Source organism: Furipterus horrens, unplaced genomic scaffold (genome assembly GCF_987537825.1).
Source record: "Furipterus horrens unplaced genomic scaffold, mFurHor1.1.pri manual_scaffold_5, whole genome shotgun sequence".
Lineage (NCBI taxonomy): Eukaryota > Metazoa > Chordata > Mammalia > Chiroptera > Furipteridae > Furipterus > Furipterus horrens.
Window position 1 is genome coordinate 46754051 of NW_028327175.1, and position 22179 is coordinate 46776229.

The 22179-nt window shown below is 39.0% G+C and overlaps 1 protein-coding gene across 1 annotated transcript; it reads left to right on the forward strand.

The window, feature by feature from the left end:
• Positions 1–327: 327 nt before the first annotated feature.
• HEXB (hexosaminidase subunit beta) lies at positions 328–22169 on the forward strand. The gene is made up of 14 exons (XM_090276386.1): positions 328–627; positions 4146–4291; positions 7439–7504; positions 9660–9706; positions 9959–10069; positions 13786–13887; positions 15712–15841; positions 17223–17400; positions 17955–18041; positions 19294–19366; positions 20155–20329; positions 21294–21384; positions 21546–21650; positions 22017–22169. The coding sequence occupies exons 1-14, from the start codon at positions 404–406 to the stop codon at positions 22063–22065; spliced, it is 1584 nt and encodes a 527-aa protein (XP_090132512.1). The 5' UTR covers positions 328–403; the 3' UTR covers positions 22066–22169.
• Positions 22170–22179: the final 10 nt, after the last annotated feature.

Genomic DNA, 22179 nt, shown 5'->3' on the forward strand with positions numbered 1-22179 from the left:
TTATTAATTAAAGAGGAACTGCCATTATAGCAAAGCCTAGATTTAGGGACAAATAAACTAAGTCACCACCTCGGTGCCGGTATTTGCGGGGTGGGTAAACGCGGGCGTTTCGTGGCGTGAGTTTTGCAGTTTCCCCGAGGGCCTGGGGACAGGGACAAGGACTGAGCACAAACGGCAGCGGCCGGACTTGGGCTCGTTGGAAGGGTGGCGGTGGTGGTGGTGGCGGGGGAGGCGGGCAGTCCTCTGGGTCCTACCCGCCTGGGGGTGGAGTCGGGGCGGGATGCGCGGTCAGCTGACTCGGTGACTCTCAGATTCCTCGCTTCCTCCTCCGGGGCTGAACCCCGCAGTCAAGTTCAACTAGGGCAGAGCCGGCGGGCCCAGGGGAGAGAACACCTTGGCGGCCATGGAGCTGCGCGGGCTGCTGGCGGCGCTGGCGGTGCTGGCGCTGCTGTCGGAGCAGGTCCCCAGCGCCTTCGCCGCGCAGGGTCCGGCTCTGTGGCCCATGCCGCTCTCGGTGCAGATGACCTCGCGCCTGCTGTACCTCTCCCCCGAGAACTTCCACATCGCCAACGACCCCTCTTCCAAGGCCAGCCCTTCCTGTGCCCTCCTTCAGGAAGCGTTCAGGCGGTGAGTGCCCCTGCCCGGCGGCCGAGCGCGAAGGGGACCCGGGGACTCCAGAACCCCGAGGCGCGCCACCCTGGGACGCCGTGCAGGCGCAGTTGCGAGGGAAAGGAACACCTGGGCGCCTTTTAGCACCTGCACGGCCACCCAGCGTGAACCCCTGTTTGACAGACGAGGAAACAGTCTCCGAGCCCGTTAGTGACTTGACTACAGTCACAGGTCCGGCTCGAACCTGTGAGCAGAGCCGGCTCGAAACACGGAAGGACATCCAAGTTCTTCCCCTTCCCCATCTGCATCCTGGGCATCCTGGGCACCCAGGTACCCAGGCTGGCGTGTGGGGTATTCAGTGGGAGTAGGTTGCTCAAGATCCTTGGCCACGTTCTCTTCGGAGGGAAGGATCGGGTGGATGGAAGTGGGGGAGGGAGGGAAAGGGAACTTGTTATTTGGAGTTCTAGGAGGAAATGAGTGCTTAATGCTTGGGGACCGAGGAGTCCCTAAAGCTGGCTGTCATTTGTAGGCAGTCTCACCAGCTACCCCCAAACCTGGTAACAATTCAGATGGTAGAAAGTCCTTAAATTGGAGCACACTACCTAGAACTCCCCTTCCCTTCCAAAATCTGTTCCATATGAAATGTTCGATGTTTTCATCCAGTAACTTCGATGTGCTCAGTGCAACGCTGTGTCTGATTTTTTAATTCCCCACGCCAGTCACATGCTTGCTCTCACAACGTCTCTTCAGTTCTTTATAGCAGCTCACAGGCGGGGTGAATTGTATAAAGGGGAAGCAGTCCGCAGCCCACAGCCTAGCTTTGCTAGCCACACACAAAGCAGATCGCACTTGGGGAGACAGTTAAAACATGCCACACGCTGTTCCCTCGCTGTGAGACACGCGTAGGTGGGACAGTCTTGAAGGTGAGTTAGTGCCCTGAAGGATTGAATTGGTCCTGTTTGTACTGCCTCCCCATCCCCCACCCGCCAGTTTTTTCTGTTCCCAGTGGGTGTTATAGCTTAATTGTACCTGCAGGACATGAAACAGCGGGTGAAAAACGCAAAACTAGCTTAATTAGCATCTGCTGGCTCCAGATAGGCCTGAGGCTTAGGCTCTGGCTGAAGAGGCCCAGCCCCGAGATGCCGATATCAGAGATGACTGTTTCTTTCCTTCAGTTTTGTACAACTAAATGGATACAGTTACCTTCATTTTAAACATATACCCTAATGAGCCTTTGGTACTGAACCTACTAATAGGTCAGAATGGTGAAGAAGTAAAAGCAAGGTGGTTGGTTGCCTTGGGATATTGAGAAGGAAAAAGTACCTTAAGGTCATCTAAAGCAGTGGTACCCAACCTTTTTGGCACCAGGGACCAGTTTTGTGGAACACAATTTTTCCACAAACCGGAGCCCGGGTGTTGGAGACCCCTGACCTAAAGGGAGATCACAGCTGGGTAATCTTTTAAAAACAAATATACTTGCCCTGGCTGGGCAGCTAAGTTGGTAGGAGCATGATCCCATACACTAAAAGGGTTTGGGTTGGATTCCCGGTCAGGGCATGTGCCTAGGTTGTGGGTTTGATCCCCAGTCAGGGCACATACAGGAGGCAACAGACCAATGTTTCTCTCTCTCTCAAAACAAACAAACAAGCAAACATATTCTTGAGTGAGGATTAAAAAAAAACACATCAGTTTTTAAAATTGGATTTTCCTCTGTGCCAAAGCACTAGTAAAATATGTCAGTAATCTGCTAACATATGAGTATAGCAAGAAAGCATGGATGACAAGTTAATGGATGACCAAGACTTGAATCAGCTGTGAGATAATTGGAAAACAAGGCTTGGCATTCCAAGGCAGTGCAGGTAATCTAGAGTTGGCTGAACTAATTTGTGCCCTGGGTGTGAAGCAACTTTAATTATACGCTGCATTGTTAGGAAGCAGGTTGTAAAACAGCGCTTATGGCTAAGGCTTGGAAGCATTCAGGTGAGCGTTCTAGGAAGGCAGGAGCGGCGGTATGGTATCTATTTCAAAGTAAAAGCGGGATGGGGTTGGAAAGATTTAGAGATGATGGAGCCGGTCCAGAGCTTCAGGCAGTCAGGAGCACACACAGCTTGGGACGCAGAGGGTTCAGAATCCCGTGGCTCCTGTGTCTGAAGAGCCCAACTTCTGTCACAAACTGCTTTGCAGCAGTATGTATTTTGCAAGGCTGCTTCCTCAGCTTCTGGGACAAGGTCTATCACATGTTAGTCATTTTTTAAATGAACAAATAGCTGCACTCTCTCAGTTCCTGAAATGCTGAATGAACCCAGACACAGGCATACCTCAGAGATATTGTGGGTTCAGTTCCAGCCACAGAAATAAAGCAAGCCTCGCTATAAAGTGAGTCATAATCTTTATGGTGGTGGAAGGTCTTGCCTGCAGTTTGCAAGAAACACAGCATCTGTGAAGCACAAGAAAATGAGGTATGCCTGCACCACGGACACTACTGCCTCAGAACCCTCTCAGTCTGCTTTAGGCTTTAATATCCAGGGCTGAGATTCTCCTTATTTGGGACAAGCCAGCACCTAATGTGGTAAAAGACACATTAGATTACCATCTTAATCATTTTATAAGTATAGAGTTCAGTGATCTTGGTTTCCTTTTGAATCTGTGGAGATTTTCCTATGAAAAGGGCCCTGAGCACCTGCCTTCATCCCACTCCCACTGGTTAACTCCCCTACACGCCAAAGTCATCAGAACTTGTGTAGCTCTTCTCTGGAAAAAACAAGACGTTCTTACACATAAGTAGCATACACAACCTTCTGGTTAGTCAACATCTAAAAATAGTATTTAAACAATTGCTTTCAAGGCCCTAGTGAGAAATCTGTGGTCTGGCTGTGTTTCTTGGAGGTTTATGTCTTAGCTAGGATGCTCATGTTGGAAGATAATAGGAACCGTGACTCAATCTGGCTTAACAATAAGAAAATCTATTATCTCACATAACAAGAAGTCTAAAGGCAGGGAGAATTTCAGGGCTAATTGACTTAACTGGCTCAACAGGATAATTAGGAAATCCATATTCCTTCCACCTCTGCTGTGCCATCGTTAGTGTGGGTGCACCTGGTTCAGGTATCCCATACAGAGAAAGTTTTCTCCTTGCGGCTCATTTAGGAGAGGAAACTTCCTACCACGCTCCCGTCCCCACCCCATCACTAGTCAGAATTTGCTTGTACACTCAAGGGTGATTGCATTACCATCCTTGGTTTAACTGCTGGTTCTTACTGGGGACCTCATATGAGTCACCTGGGAGTTTGGGGGTAACTTAAAAAATTCCCATGCCTGGCTCCTCCTCTCTAAGATGATCTCTTTCTGAAGGTCTGGACATCAGTAGTTTGAAAAAGCTCCCCAGGTGATTCTAATGTGCAGGTTGGAGTGAGCGCCTCCCGTTGGACTAATATGGAAAGCATGGATTCAAGGGGTCAACTACAATGTCTACTACCGCGTATGTATTTAAACTTGGCTACTGTGGTTTAAAATTTGTTTGAATTTATTTCTCACAGATATAGCAACTATATTTTTGGTTCCCGCAAGTGGCATCATCGCCCTGCTAAATCTCATGTTAAAACGGACTTACAGCAACTTCTCGTCTCAGTTGTCCTTGACTCAGAGTGTGAAACATTCCCCAATATCTCTTCAGATGAGTCCTGTGAGTACCTTTGTAATGTGACTGGATCATCATTAAAGCTGTTACAGACTGAAGTGCCAAAAGCAGGCTCCATGCCATGAACTATTGTGAGTTCTTGGCTAGTGAGTTTTTAATTGCTAGTTTTAAAATTACCATTAAAGTCTGATGATAAAAGTACAGTAAGTGAAGAGGAGGAAATAAATCACTCATAATTCCAGCACTCAGTTAACCCTGGTTATTTCAGATTTTTTTAAAAGAGCAATAAGTTTAAATATTTTACATATATAAGTATAAACATGATAATGACATGAAAATGGGATTACTTCTATACATGTGTTCTTGTATCTTGCTTTTTTATATAATACTATCATACATTATACACATGTATCTCACTAAATATTTTTGTCTGGAAGTGCCATAACTAACTTGGCTAATCCCTTTTTTTGGACATCTAGGTAATTTCTTAACTTTTATTTTGAAGACAGATCTGTGCATATATGTATGATCTCTACTTATAATCTAATTTGACTCAAAGATATGCAGAACTCAAGGTGGGGGAGCTATTCCATTTGCTCAATAATATAATCAACATTTAGCTACATGATTTTTCTGTTGCCTAAAACATTTTCTAAGGCTCTTCCCTAATTTTTTTGGAAGGAATAAACAATTGGGCTGGCTTTTTCTGGGGTGTGCTGACTGGGAACAATGTTGAATTTTACCAAGGAATCAAAAAGGAGCAATACGAGGACATGGGTGATAGAGAAGAGTGCAGACGGCAGACGGGTGAGCTGGATATAACAACAGAAAGATGCTGTATATGAGAAAAGAGTGACTCCTTTGTCCTTAGACAGCCCCACAGATAGATAAGTACATCTCTTCATCCTCTTGGTATAGATGAGATTTCTTAATAATATATCTCTTTGAAAAAAAACTTCATTTTTCTTCAATGCTATAGCACAGCAGAGAAACAGGATAATTTGCCAACACTAACCATGTGATTTCATTTGACTGCACTCAGACACTGTATGAATTAAGTTTTGCAGTCTGAATGAAGATAAACATGGTCATTAAATTATCAAGGAATCTTTGCTAACTGTTGGCAATACAATGACATGTTACACATTCCAGAAAATAAGAGTTATAGCTTATCTTTGATTCAGCTTTGCAAACCCTTTTTATTCTGAAAGGAAATTTCTTAAGATAAGCTGACTATGAAATTCTCTCATGAAAGGATAAACTAGCTTTAAGTTTTAAACAAGTTTACGGTGACGATGAGGATGATAAAAGTAACGCACACAAACGGAAATAACAAGATAGCAACTGTTGTTCCAGAGCGTGAGGAAATGTCAAAGGAAGCAACAAGTGTTACAACATTATTTACCAATAAAAATTGTACAAATTGCATACCCTCAGAACCAAAAGCACTCTAGTTTCTGCTGTAGAGAAATAATTACATATATCAAGGATGTTCAATGAAATTTGTGTTTTTGGTATCAACAGGAACATAATGTAAAACAACAACTATATTTTCCTGTTATACATATCCATATGAAAATGCCTAGGGAAAGCCTTATATGTTTTTTCTGAGGACAGTAAATGGAGTTCAGTGGGCATCTCAAAGGAGATCTATAATATTTCATAATTTTTAAAGGATAACATATTGTTGATATTTGTATGTACACCCTTTAAAACAAAAGTATGGTGCAAAAGTATAGAAAGGGATAGCTGGAAAGTCAAAGATGCCACTCCCATTTCAAATCAGGAAGGTAATCATTGTTAACACTAATAATTTGGTTTTGAAATAAAAATTGAAATTCTGTAGCTTATGTGTTCATTTATTTAGAAAACAAAATCTCCTTCCAACTGCTTTATATTTGTGGTTTTTGCATTGAGTTGAATCAAAATCCTTTTTAATATCAGCCAATCCCCAGTTTACTGGAGAATAATTGGCATCAAGTACATACAACATGTTAACATTTTGAGATGATTCTTTGTGACTATGGGAGATCTCAAAACTATAACATGGCAAAAAAAAAATGTTTTTTAAACTGTGACTAATAGACCTGTGAGCTCTAGGTAGCTCAGATTTGATATAGATGGGGAGGAATCATGATAAGATTGTAGTCCTAAGAGCATTACTGTTCTTAGCCTTGACTTCAGCTAACTCATCACCTGATCTTCTGATGCAAAAGGTAACCTTGTCAGAAAGCTGTCAGCTGAGAGGGTCACATGATTATTGGCTGTTGACAGAACTCTGTCCCTACCTGCAGCTGACTATCTTGTGACAGTCTGAGTGGTGGCGGTGGAGGTGGAGGGTGATGATGTGGCCCAGATACAATATTGAGTAATGAACCTGTAGCCTTGAATGTCTTGACTGTGGCACAGTCTGCATCAGTCACCCTTTAGTTTTCAGTCTCTCTGGACCATATGGTGCTGTATTTAATCTGTGGTTGACTCCACCCCAAACTGTAAGACTAAAATGGCTATTGGGACCTCATTAGGCAGAGTATGATTTCAAGGACTGAAAGATATAGCACCGCCTTTGCCTAGTAGCTGCCAACCAGAGCCCCTAGATGAGTGTGAACTTTTTATTGAGTGGCACAAAGTTGAATTAAGCTAAAGTGAGTTAGGAAGTGAGTCTTAAGGCAGATTGAGGTGCTATTGGGAAAGGTGGGTACAGGGCAAGTGAAGCACAGAAGGAGAAGGGAAAGAGTAGAGATCACTCTCCGGCCATACGGACTGGAAGATTTGAGTGATCCCAGAGGCTTCACAAAGGAATTCTCAGCTTAACTATGACGCTACTCTATTGAGGAGCAGTTGGAAGTAATTACTCTCCTGGAGGGGAAAGTGAGGAATCATGGAGATAACACCCAAGTTCCTGACTTGAACAATTCAACTGGCTAGAGGGCGGTGATGTGACTCAAAGACACAGACAGAGGAGATGGTCTGGTGACGTGTGTGGAGCAGGAAAGGCGGAAGGGCTCAGTTTGGGGCATGTGGAGTTAAAGGAATCTACAGGACAGCTAAATGAAGATCTGCAGAAGGCAGCTGGAGAAAACAAGTCTGGTGCTCAGGAGAAAAGAATGGTCCAGAAGTACCAATTCCATGTTTAGGAAATTCACTGTGTGTCGTTGAGGGATTAACAAACTTTTTTTTTTTTCAATACAGATACTTTACTTGTGAAAGAACCAGTGGCTTTCCTCAAGGCCAACAGAGTCTGGGGCATATTACGAGGTAAGGTATCTGTAATTTTATTGTTATTTTCTAGTAAAGAAATATTTTCAGTTGGTGCTTTGGAAAATCAAGCACAGCAAGCTGGCTCCTTAAAACATTTTACAGAATGGTTTATTGGGCATTTCCAAAATGATTTCCATTTGTCCTTTTAAAAATGCTTGAGGGTTATTACATTCAGTGCTGTAATTAATTGATGCTCTTGGGACTGTGATGTTTCCATTATAAATGGCCCCAACCCGCTCTGATGAGAGGATTTGGTTTCACTGTTACTTCTTGCTGCCTTCCATACCAAGCTCCTCCCACCCCATTTTACTTATTTATTTATTTTCAGTTGTTCATTAAAACAAAAGTTCTCCCAATTTATTACTGAACCAACCTACCAGTGCAGTAGCAAATAAAGAGAAAACCGGTTTAAAAAAAAAAAAAACAACCCATGTCCAACTGTCCATATAGTGGTGATGTTACCAGTTTCGTCTGAATGCATTGGGGAATGGGACAATTCTGCCTTTTTTTTCTTGGTGAGAAAACATGGGAAGGAAGAGTCAGGAGTTACACAATGCTGATAGAGAAGGGAGAGACCCCTTCCCCCATTTTAAATTCCTATGGACTTAGAAACATAACCAAGTTTAAAGGAATAGTGTGAAAAGATAAAGAGTGGCTAGAACACTCTAGACTGTAAGCAGCAGGCAGAAAGAAACCTTAATTGCTTTGCTGTGAATTTCGCAGTCTGAACTTCAAAGTTTGGGCTTTGGGTCATTTCCTTTTGCTGTACAAAAGCTTCTTTTGCCTCTTCTTAGTAGAGGTCTTTCAGCTCCTTGGTTAAGCTTATTCCTATTTTATTCTTCTTGATGGAACTGTTTTCTTAATTTCTCTCATAATTGGTTGTTAGTGTATAGAAACTAAACAGATTTTTGTATATTGATTTTGTATTCCCTAATTTTACTGTATTTGTCATAAATGGCCATTATGATGTTGAGGTATAGTCCCTCCATACCCACTTTTTTGAGAGTTTTTATCATAAGTGGATGCTGAAGTTTTTCAAATGCTCTTTCGGCATCTATTGAGGTGATCATGATTTTTAGCCTTCATTTTGTTAATGGGATGTGTCACATTGATTTGTGGATGTCGAACCATCTGTACATTTCTGGAGTAACTCCCACTTGATCATGCTGTATGACCCTTTTAATGTATTCTTGAATTTGATTTGCTAATATTTTGCTGAGGATCTTTTTTGCATCTGTGTTCATCAGGGACATTGGGCTGTAACATTCTTTTCCTGTGTCCTTGTCTCATTTTGGTATCAGGGTAATGCTGGCCTTGTGAAATGAGTTTGGAAGTGTTTCCTCCTCTTGTATTTTGTGGGAGATCTGAGAATGATTAGCATTAATTCTTCTTTAAATATTTGATAGAATTTACCAGTGAAGCCTTCTGGTCCTGGGCTTTTAAGAGGTTTTTTATTATTGATACAATCTCCTTCCTAGTAATCAATCTGTTCAGATTTTCTAATTCTTCATAATTTTAGTCATGGTAGGTTGTATTTTTCTAAGAATTTATCCCCTCTTATTCTGACTTTGAACTATTCTTAGGTTAAACTTTTCCCTGGCTATATAGTTGTTAGCTAGAATGATAAATTTTAGAAGACTGAAGGCCAGTTAGCAGGACTGTCCTGTAATATATTGTATTAAGGGAACTTGACTAAAAAATGTTCGGGAGATAGTCTTTGCGGCTATGAGTAAAACATTGTAAGTGGGGCCTTTATACTTTCACGGCAATTTTTTGAGCCTTTTAGCCTTCTTAAAGTTTAGGTACTTTCTAAAGTTTCTATAACATTTTATCATAAAAATCTTATCCATAATGCTATAAATTTATTAGGAACTGGTATTTTGTTTTATTAAATCACTATTTTTTTTATGTTTATCATCAAACAAAACACAGGCTACTGGAACAATGAAATAAAGCATTCTTATTAGTAGCAATGGATTTTTTTTGAAAACTGAGCTTTGGTTTTAGAAAATATGTTAGAGAGTAAAGGTCTAACACTATATTTAATTTTATCTGCTTTACCTGGTTATGGTTCTGTTTGGATAATACAACTTTTGTTGTTTCAATTTATTTTATAAATTATGTAATAAATCATGCATTTTACTTTCCCTAGGTTTAGAGACCTTTAGCCAGTTAATTTATCGAGATCCTTATGGGGCTGTAAGTATGATTATCATATGTTACTAACATTTCTGGATAGACATATTACTGCAAGAAAATACAAGTTTTTTAGCTATTGTTTCTTGAAGGTTTCTTCTCCCAAAATATTTATCTTAGATGGTAAATGTAAATCTCACACTTATTTTTGTTCTAAATTAATCTTTTTAAATTCAATACTTGCATAGATAAATGTAGGCTTTATTGAGCTCAAGAAGCTTTTAAAAATAAATCGAAATTTATTTTGTCTTGTAGTTCACCATCAATGAATCTACCATCAGTGATTCTCCAAGGTTTCCTCATAGAGGAATTTTAATTGATACATCCAGACACTATCTGCCAGTTAAGAGTATTCTTAAAACTCTGGTAGGTAATTATTTTATTTTAATCCATTGTGTATTCTGAAGGTGTGTCCTATTATGTTGTTACTTTACATTGGTTACTTATGCTATTATACAAGTTGTAATGGGGGGTTCATTTTTCATGTTCTAAGTATAAGCACTGGGCTTCCTTCCCTCTCTCCCTTGTGAAGTATATTTCCTCAGCTGAGAAGTAGAGGCTCCCCTAGCTAGGGAATCACCCTATTGTTTTCATGGGGGGGGGGGGGGGACGTGGGGTAGGGGACTCAACAAATTTAGCCAGGGTTAAGAGAAAGACTTTTAATGCTGTCCATTGGCCCTCTTTGTATACTTCAATTTACAAATGTCAAATCATGGGTCTAGACTTTGGTTAGGAATATGTGGTCACTGTACCTCTAGTTAATGTCCTTTAATTGTGTGACCTCTGCTTACCTTCTTTATTAGTGGCATAGAGTCTGGGAGCTGCTTTATACCTAGGGAAATGTTCCAAAGAAATATGGAACTTTGGATGGCAAGAGCTAGGTGCCAGGCTGACGGTAACTTTTCTCTTGGGGACTTTTTCCTGGTTCATCCCCATCATCACTGCCAATTTGTAGCAGGGGGAGGCTTTCCTCCCAGGTGTTTCTGGACTTTCACTTCATCTTCACAAACACAGCATGTTATAAAAAAATTATTTTTACATTTACATTAACACCCTGATTTTTTCCTCCAAAAGACATTACTGTCACTTCTATGAAAAATAAATTTTTAGTTAAAAAGCTTTGTACAATGTAAATACTAATAAAATAGGTAGTGATCCCATAATTTAAACCCTGGCTGGTTTGGCTCAGTGGATTGAGCGTCGGCCTGCGAGCTAAGTGTCGCTGGTTCGATCTTCCAGTCAGGGCACATCAGAGAAGGAAAACTCTGACTCCAAAAAACCTCCGCTGCCTTGCGGCATACCTCTTCAGGGGAAAGGCTAAGGGAGTAAACCCCGACAGAAAATCCGGAGCCGGAGTCCCTAAGGCGGTTTGACGTTGTAGTCAACACCGGCAACTCCTGCGGCGCACCTGAAGCCAAGCTGTATTGACTCCGTCTTTCCCTTGGGCCCTTCAGCTGCGAAGAGAGGGGGGGTCTGCTGCATGGGCAACAGCAGACCCTCCATATCACCCCGCCCAGGCTCTGTAGCTTCAGCTTCACTGGAGAGGACACTCCAGCATCATCGCAAGATGTCGATTCAACACGGGAGGAGACAGATACCGTGTCACTCCCGAGTCGGACTGCACAACCATTCTCGGCGGTGCAGATGGACTCTTAAGAAGCTACACCATCGTCTCTCGAGACGGACGGCTGCCGACGACGATCCCATAATTTACCAAAGATGAACTTAAGCTTTTATGTCCCATTTAGACTTAAAAAATGAATACACTAACAAATAATATATTTTAAAAACTTAAATGGGATTATACTTTGCTACGTTTAAAACAGGTTGTTATAGACATCTCTCTATGACAGAATATATAAGGTCTATATCATCTTTGTAAACAGCTGAATATTCTTTACATATTGTGATGTGTATTTAACCAGCTTCCTGCTGATGAACATCTAGGTTAATGTATTATTATCACAAACAGCACTGCAGAGTAAACATTTTTATATTTGCACATTTGTCAGGATTACTTTCTGAAGATAAATTCTTAGAAGAGAATCTCTGGGCTTAAATATGTGTACTTTTTATCTTCTGGTACTGACTGCCACATGGTCATACCATGGTATGTTTGGCCAACAGTGAGGCACACCTTTGCCATATTCTTTGCTAATCTGGTGATAAAGTATCTCCTTGTTTTAATTTGTACTGCTTTGATTTTTAGTGAATATAAACCTCTTTTTACTTATTAGCTATTTGATTTTTTGCATTGCAAACTACAAGTTTATTTTTTATATCCATTTTATCTTCTAGGACATTAATTCCTTCCTTATTAATTTAAAGTTCTTTAATGGTATATTTGTTTACAGAGGTGTCAGTGATACTTTTCTATATGCTTATATGTATACGATATTCTCATCCACCGTATATTGTTGTGGAGTTTTCTAAATTTGGTTTTTAAACCGTGTTTATTATATAGTGTCTTTTGCCAGTAGAAGTTTTAATTTCTTTATAAAGTATTATTATCTTTCAATCTTGTCTATTGTTTTTTGACCTTGGGAGGTGTGTTAAGAGAGGTCTCTAAAACAAAGGTATAAATATAAAAATAGCCTCTCAAATTCTCTTTTAATATTCTATTTTTCTTATTAAATTCTTGATTCAGTTAGAATTTAGTGTATTATAGGTGATTGTTTTAATTTTATTTTTGCCACTGATTAGCCTGTAGTCCCAACATCATTTCTGAGCAATCTATAATTTCCTCACTGCTTTCAGCATCATGACTAGCAAACACTAAATTCCATAAATGCACAAATCAGCTTCTGAACTCCCAGTCTGTCCTACTTACCAGTTTATCTTCTTGGGCCACTACAGATGGTTTTAATTCTATAACTTTAGAAGAGTTTTTCTCTTTTTATTTGGAAATAATTCAAATTTCAGAAAAGTTGTAAGAAGAGTACAAAGGATTCCCATATACTGTTTACCCAAACAACGCAATTAAAAATTCTTGTCATATTTGCCTTATTCTTCCTCTATTTAAAGGTATTTTTTCTTAAACCATATGTAAGTTGCAAACAACATGCCCCGATACCCATTAATATTTCTTTTTTGGAGTTCCTAAAAAACAGCACTTATCTCAATAACTGCAGTACTGAGACTGACAAACTATAGCCCAAGGACTAAACCCAGCCTGTCACCTGTTTTTGCAAATGAAGTTTTACTGGAATACAGCTGTGTCCATCTGTTTACACATTGTCTTGCTTTACAACTGCAGGATCAGTTGTGACAACCATATGGCTCCAAAATAAAAATATTTATTTTCTGGCCCTTTGCCATCTCCTGGTCTTTATTAAAAGCCACAAGGAACGTGCTTCTCTGACAATGCAAATCCTGCCATTATCCTCCATATACTTATTTCTTTGCACAATTCCCTTGTATGTAAGCTATCTCCCAAATGCATCAGCAAATCTCTTCAGTCCTGATGAAGGAGAAGGGAAGCTTTAAATTTTGATTATCTTGTAGGGCAAATATTCCCCCTTACTATTTTTTTCCTTTCTGAATAATCTACTTATATTTTATATACACATTGTATTGTTATTTCCTGCAGAGTAAACATGTCAATTTCCCCTAAAAACTTTTGAGAATTTTGATTGGAATTGTATTCAATTTGTACCATATTTCTTTTATTTCTGAGGAAGGGCTGGCAATCAAATCTCAGAACTGTGGAAATTAGAAACCCTGGTACTTAAATGAATGCCTCATTTTTCCTCTGCTCCATTTCCAAACATAGTAGTAGTAGCCAAGAACTATTTTCCATTCTTGGCCGACTCCTAAATACTTACTGGGAATTTATAAGCTTGCTCCCTCCCCATACAGCAAAGTTATAGCTTACTGTTCAAAATTAATATAAACCCTGTAGAGGTTTTTTGAAAAGTAACATGCCATGTAAACGATATTAGGTATAGAATTAAACTTCTTTCATATTCTTTGCTGAAAAATTTATAAGGAAGCACACACAATGGAAACAATTCTGAGTGGAGATATGTAAATTGGATTGTGTGTTATCTGTGGTATATAATTTTTAAACATTTTTTTTGCAGGATGCTATGGCTTTTAATAAGTTTAATGTTCTCCACTGGCACATAGTTGATGACCAGTCTTTCCCTTATCAGAGCATCACTTTTCCAGAATTAAGCAATAAAGTGAGTAATTCATGTTGTAGTCTGTCTACTAAAATTTTTGGTAGTTTCACTAGCAGTTTGTAGCTTTAATATTTCTTCTTATGGATAGAAGTGTAAAAGTTAGATATTTGTGGTTTTAAATATTTGGTTTTTTAAATAGATGGTGGCTTAGCATTTTAGATCCATAAAACTGTTCTGTTTTTATAATTGTTATCATAAATGTAAATAATCTCTAGGGGCTATATAAATAAAATTTAAAAACCTTAATGTAGGAGACCTGACGCATTCATGATTCAAGTAAGGTTAACTAATTATATTTCTCAAGTAGTCCAACTATATATATGTTTGAAACAACTACTTTGAATTCTGTAATGACTATTTCTTTTTCTCTCTGAAAAGCTACATGAAGTAGGGAATTTTAGAAATGAGAGCTTCTTAGAAAATAATGGTAGTCTCACAAGTATTCAAACTGATTGTATTATAGACCAGTGGAGCTGGGAGTGAGCCTCAGTATCATGTACTTTTAATCCCTCTATAATGCAAAGACAGTAACTGAGAAGCTGCCTTGTCCATAGTTGCAGTTAGAAAGGGGTAGAGCCAGGACTCAGAATTTCGTTCTCTGGCGATAATTCCAAAGCTTTCTCCAATGTTATAACATAGCATAGGCTGAAATGCTAGTAGCGCTGATGTTTTGGTTTTACTTTTTATTATGAAAAATTTTTAATGTATACAGAAGTAGAATAAGTTAACAGATTTCCATGTCTTCATCACCCAGCTTCAATAGTCAGTACATGGTCAATCTTATATCACCTACACTTCCTCCCACCATTGTTTTGATGCAAATTCAAGACATCATATCTCATTTGTGAAAAGGCCCATTTAAAAAAAATAATAAAAAACTAACAAAATCCCAGATAGCCAATCATTATTTACATTTCACCAAGACCTTTTTCTTAAAATAATTTTTTTTTGCATTGGGGTGCTAAGGTCCATACTTGTGGTCAGTTCATATCTACTAATTCTTTTTTGACCTTTAGGTGCCCACCCCTGCACATCTTTTCTTTTTCTTATAATTTGTTAGTTTTTGATGAAGAAATTAAGTCATTTGTCCTATAGTTTTCCATAGTCTGGGTTTTGCTAATTGCATTCCTGTAGAGTCACTTAACAGGTTCTGCTGGTAGACTTGATATTAGATCTAGTCTTGCTTAGATACAAATTTTATTTGGGGGATGGGGCAAGGCTACTTTAAGGAGTTGAATATATATATTTATACCTTGAGAAATGTGCTACAGTAATACCTTTAGTAGACCATTATCTTTAGTTACAATCAATATTGAGTTCTGATTTTTCAAGTGATTTATAAAGGGACCGAGGGTAACCTTAAGACACTGGTCACCAGAATGTCTCAGGGAAAATTTTTTAAAGCTGATAGTAATTAAAATGACTTTGAAAGATAATAGCTATATTTTGTAGTAATCTGTGAATTTCGATTCTGAATTGACAAAGGCAATATATTTCATTTTCAGAAGTTTCACTTTGGAGTCATTTTGCTTCTGTTTTGTTATATGGTTACACGAAGTTGAAACAGCATGATGGTAAACATTCCTGAAACAAGAGGGGTTGGTTTTGACAGTTGGTTCTATCAGTAAATGTGGAATTAAGTGTGCTGAGAGCATATGGATAAGATATGGCAAACAATTTAAATGAGTTATCAAACATCACTTAATACACTGTGATACTGGAAAAGTCAGCTATGAGACATGAAACTGCAAACAGAACTGTTAACAGTTTTCAGGACGAAATCCATTTCATACGCTTTAATTTTAATCAATGTGGTTTTTTCAGGGAAGCTATTCTTTATCTCATGTTTATACACCAAATGAAGTCCGCATGGTGATTGAATATGCCCGATTACGGGGGATTCGAGTCATACCAGAATTTGATACCCCTGGACATACACAGTCTTGGGGGAAAGGTAAGTGTTTTATGAGTTGCAAAAAGTGAATATTTGAGGTTCTGCACCTCTTATTTTATGACTTGGTATTTTCTCATTTTGTTCTTAGTTGTGATTTACATAAAAGGTAGCACTATTGACAGATAAAATTCAAAACTATTATGTGGCTGCTGTGAGCAAGTCCCTGTGTCTAGGCACTGCCTAAAGTATAAAATCAAGGGACAAAGGAAGCTTGAAAATATGACCATGGCAGGTAGAACATAGGTAAATTCAAGAAATGGTTTTATGAGCTAACAGTTAAAATGCTTTTCAGAGATCAAAGAACATAGTCATGTTTCTGGTAGAGGAAATAACATGGGGAAAGGCATTCAGCTGGAGTATAGCGCAGCAGAGTAGGAGGAATTTTTACTACAGGGTGGTTAAGAACTGGCTGTGGAGCCAGACTGCCTGGGTTTGAATCCTGCTTCTGCCATTTATAAACTGAGTGGCCTTGGGTAAGTTATAGAGCATCTCATCCTCAGTTTCCCCATCTCTAGAATGGGTTGTATTAGAAGTAGGTATCAGATAATTTTTTTTAAGCACACAGCATATCACCTAACATTTACAACCATTCAATAGATATTATTAGTATGGTAGGCATGGAGAAGAGTGGGAAATGAGCTTGCAAAGTACAATGTAGAGGGCCCTGAGGGAGGAATGTGGGTGTCACCAGGACACAGAAACCAGGGAATGTCGTGGAACAGAAGAGCGACTTGAGGGAGCCACACTTCTGGAAAACCTATGTGAACGTGACACAATGGGAGGAAAAAGAAGTTGAAGTCCTAGGTCAGAACGGTGATGGCGAAGTGGAAAATAATGTAGAGAGCTGAGAGACATTTTGGAAGTATAATTCACAGAACTTGGCAACTGACTGACTTCAGGAGAGGGAATTGTTATAGATTAGGAGGATGGTGTTATTACCATAATACAAAAATCAGGAGAAGCTACAGAAGGAGCTTATGGAACAGAAGATTTGTTTTTCGTTAGACTGTATTTGAAGGGCAGATAAAATATCTAATCGTGTTCAGCAGGGATTCTGAAATATGGATTGAAGTTCAAGAAAACAGGGTTGGGGCAAGCTGAAGATTTGGGAGTCATTAATATTCAAGATTAAATTTGAAGTGAATAAAACTCAAAATGGCTGATGGAAAGAGAACAGAGGTACAGGGGTAGGGTTCTGGAAACAATTCTCCCTCATCTTATTTGGAAGAAATAACCATAGTAACTCTTAGTAAACATGCTTATCTTTTCCTGTATAAAATCTCTTATAGCTTCAACAAAATAAAATAATATAATCATGTGCTAAGCCATGTCTTTTGGTTAAAATACTTTTTAAGAAAAGAATCTTCATGTTTTCCTCCAGGTCAGAAAGATCTCCTAACCCCATGTTACAACACACGTCAGTCTGGGACTTTTGGACCTATAAACCCTATTTTGAATACAACTTACAGCTTCCTAACTGAATTTTTCAAAGAAATTAGTTCGGTATTTCCAGATTGGTTCATTCATTTGGGAGGAGATGAAGTGGAATTTGCTTGTTGGTATGACAGTTCTTTAAAACCTTATTTTCTTTAACCGTTGCACTTGAAGCAGGTTTAAAGGTCCTCACATGAAAAGGGAAGCTTTGGAGTAATATCTCTGCTTGCATGGTTTTAACTTGTCAACACAACACCTGAGGTGGTGGATTTTAAGTGGTATAAGAAAGTAAAAGCTTTTAGGAAGGAGAATCAAGATGCAGAAGAAAATGGAGATTTAGAAAAAAGACAATAATGATTGAGAACAGCTTTAGTGAAAGAGGGAAGTGAGTGAGTGGGGAGATTTCTCAAATAAAAACATCCTCTTTGCAAACAGCCTCAGGTGAAGAGAGGCAGGAGGTAAGGAAAGCCTTTTCTACAAGAAGTCAGCTTTTGGAAAAAATTATTTGTAGTGGAACACAAAGATAACTCATAACTAAGTTTTTAGGCTTATTTTACTCGCTGCAACTTTAACAGTTTTAAGTTAGCCCAAATGATAGTAAGGATGTTTGCTGCTTTAAATAGATTAGGCATAGCAAACTTTTAATGAAATTTTAGTCATTGTTCTTTCTTTTTTTAAGGGAGTCCAATCCAAATATCCAGGATTTCATGAAGCAGAAAGGCTTCAGCAAAGATTTTAGAAAGCTAGAATCTTTCTATATGCAAAAGTAAGTTACTTGAAAGCTGACTTGTGTTTTTATTTCAATGCCTTTTGTAACAGTTTTAGCTGTTACTAGTACTGTTTTATTTTTGCATTTTGTCTCCCCCCCTTGCTAAAGTTTAGATGTACACTTTGTATGAAAAATCATAAAAAGGGAAGCAATAACCACTGCTTTCTTCAACTGAGTAACATGGCACTGCTGAACCTTTGCAGTGACTAATTGTTGAAATCTAGGACAGCAGTCACATGCTCTGAGAGCTCAGCAGGAAGCCTGGCTGCCCTTGAAGTCTTCATCACCATCCAGCAATTCATTCCCTTGTCTCAACTCCAGGAGGGTGGTTGTTTCTTGTTTCTTGTTTTTAACTTTATACCTGTGCTGTCCAGTGTGGTGGCCACAGCCACAGGCAGCTGTTTGCATTTAAACTGAAGGAAATTAAAATTTCAGCTCCTCAGTCACATTAGCCACATTTCAAGTGTTCATTAGCTGGAGGAGACTAGTCAGAGGCTCCCATATTGGAAAGTTCATGTATAAAACATTCCCATCACTGCATCATGTCCTACTGGACGGTGCTGCTATGCACTAGGGATCAGTAAACTTTTTTCTTTAAAGGGTAGATAGATAGTAGCTGCTAAGGCTTTGTGGGCCACATCTGGTTGCACATTTTTATTTCTTTAAACAACACTTGATGAAGTGTAAAAACTGTTCTCGGCTCGTGAGCCATACAAAAAGCAGGCTGCAGGCTGTCGTGTGCCCACTCCTGCACTGGGCAAGCCCAGATTCCAGCCTGTTCCTATTTAGCTTTTCATGTGATACATTCTAATTTATTTATCCTGCAGAGTACATGGCATTGTGTACGCATCAGGAAATACTTGTGGACCGATTGTGAGAAACTGTTGAATGTTATTTAGGTAACATTATAAGCTAGATTACAGTTTCTTTTATCTTAAGATAGCCATGAAATTATTAGAGATCACTGTTTGGACGCCTCCCTATGACTTGCCACGTCTCCCTGTTTTGGGAGCATGCTTAAAGGCTCAGTCATTCAGCAGATGACTATTAAACCCCTCTGCTGTGTCAACATCTGAGCATGTTCTAGAAAGAAGAAGCCTCATGGCTTACTGCCCACATTGAGCTGGTTCTGCTGTAAAGCTGTGCTATACTAAAAGGTACTTATCAACGTTGAAGTTCTTGGTAGACAGTATGCAGATTGTTAACCTTGTTATCTGAAATAACTTAAAACATTTTTTTTCAATGCTAGGCTTTTGGATATTATTTCAACTATAAAGAAGGGATCCATAGTCTGGCAAGAGGTGTTTGATAATGTAATGAAGGTGAGATGTGTGAACCTGCATTTGATTCTGATAATCTAAGAGGCTTAATATTCTAATGTTTTGGATGTAACAAACCCTTATGAAACACTCCCTCACACTTTGGGGAAATTAGCTTCCTTTTCCATTTAAACTTTTATTAGGCAATAGCTATAAACTGAGACCAGTGTTAATGGTATTTGTTTCTTTTCTTCCATTTACTTCAATCTTTAGTGCCTCCTCCTCATCACTCCCCTCCTATGTCATTAATCACAAATTGAAGTACTTTGAAATAAGTTCCTTTTTGCAGGGAACGGCAAAATACACAGATGAGTCCTTATTGCTATTAAGGTAGCTTTAAGTAAAATTGTCAACGTATACTTTTTCCTTTAAATGGCATCTCTCTAACATAGTCAGAATTCCTTATTTTCCTTTGGGGCAACTGAGAATCTGCAAGTCCAGCTATTAGTATTCCCCTTCCAGAAGGGCTGGTGGCATCCTCCAGTTCCACGGGAAGTGAAACAGCACCATGGTAGAAATGGGACTGCAGCCTTAGGCCATTACACCTGCCTCATGTCATAAGTAGGCAAACGTTCTATATCCACCCTGAAGGTTGATGCAACATCTAATTTTAAGTTTCTATAAGGAATAGCTTTTGGCACTAACCCTGAGGGGGAAAGGGAAAGAAGACAATGCATACATTTTTCAAGGATCTTAAAGTTGTTTTTCCAGTTATAAGTCTTGGACTTTCAATTTCATCTACTGTATTTGCTAGATCTAATAATATATATTGCAATTTTTAACTTTAATAGCTTCAGCAAGGCACTGTTGTTCAAGTATGGAAACAGGAAATGTATACTAATGAACTAAGTGTAATCACAGCCGCTGGCTTCCCTGTGATCCTTTCTGCTCCGTGGTACTTAGACTTGATCAGTTATGGACAAGATTGGATAAAATACTATAAAGTGGAACCTCTTGATTTTAGTGGTAAGTGAAGCAACCATCATTACCCTGGTTTTCTTCCCTACCTTCCCAACAGGAAGTCCTTACCTAGTTATTACCTACTACCTATCCTCCCTTTTATGTTTAATCCTTGATTTCATCTGTGTTTACTTAAAAAGAAGGGCATCAGAATCATTTGAAACTTTATGAAAGAAACCAAAGTCTTACCTAAATAAGAGAACTTGAAAAGCAGATCCCCTTAGATTTTATCTCCATTTTCACGGGTGAGTCTTGTTACTCTCTACTTTTTAAAGATGTCTGACTGCATTAACCTTGCATCTCCTCTTCTGAACTGCTTCTCCAAGGCACCTAAGCAAGGCTATAATCTCGTTCAGTGGATATCAGGTTGTGTAGTCGTATGGTTCTGAGCAGCAGGCATGGAGGGAGCTTCAGGCTCTCAGACCCCTTTTGTTAAGAACAGTTCTACTCTGTCCTGTTGTGTATACTAGACTTTAATATAAAATTTCTTTTGAGAAAAAGGATTTTACTGTTTTACAAAGTTTCAGAACTGTAGGTCTATTAGGAACTGATATATCTTTCTCTGGAAAGCCTTTTCTGAGAATCGAGGCCATAATTACTATAAAACAAATATTAGGTGCTTAGTCTCTTTTACTACCAAGAGATAGATATTCAAAGCAGGAGTGGTAGTCACTAGTGTTCCAATTTTTATTCCCTGGCACACTATTCATAGGGAAAAAATGTTTCTGGGGACCAAATCGGTTTGCAAATCAGTATCTTTAATACTGGCACATGCTACAAAGCTCTGTGAACCACAGGGTTGGGGTGAGACTACAATGCCACTACCGGGAACGTCTGCCAAGATCCAGCTGACCACGGGAGAAAGATGTTGCCCCGGGACAAAGATAGAAGGAGGAATCGTTATTGCCTCAGTATATAAGCCTTAAGCTGCAACTACTTAACTTACATCAATCCAATGATTTTAATGCAGGTTCTCAGGAACAGAAACAACTTGTCATTGGTGGAGAAGCTTGTCTATGGGGAGAATATGTGGATGCAACCAACCTCACTCCAAGACTATGGTATGGAATTTAAGTGATGATATTTGCATTAAGGTGCCTTAATTTTCCTTTTCCATCCAAGTTGGAAAGCATTAGGAATTTCCCCAAGCATAGAACTTAGATACTTCTTTAAGAAAACATGAATTTAAACAGCTTTGGGAGACATGTGGTTTAACTCTTAGGCCTCGGGCAAGTGCTGTTGGTGAGAGACTGTGGAGTCAGAAAGAGATCAGAAACATAGACGATGCCTACAAAAGACTAACAGTTCACCGCTGCAGAATGGTCAGGTAAGACTATTTATTTTTCAAGCTAGGATACTATTAAGTCCAGGGTGATTTTTAACCTTAGTGTTAGCTAGCTTCTTGAGTATTTTTGCAATAAATAGAAATGTATGTCACCTAAGAAGTAGTGATTTAATTAGAAAAAATTGAGAATAATGCCTATAAGGAGAAGTAATATTTGGACTTATAACCATTTTATAGCTATGTTAAATTTGGGTGTAACTTGGACCTCCATCTTGAATCACTTTAACAATCTTTTTTCAATAATTAGTGCTATTGTTGGTGATTCTGATTTAAGCTAGTAAGCTCTTTAAAATGGAGGTGAGTTATACCAATCTAAAACATCTTTTATTCTTCTGTTATCTCCTACAGCCGCGGAATAGATGCACAGCCTCTTTTTACTGGATATTGTGACATATGAGCTGAAACTAGGAGGGAGAAAGCCCACAGCCATTTGTTGGTTTTGAAATCACATAAATTAAGATTTGGTATATTGTTTTTGAATAAAATATATCTTTGTATTAATTGAACTATC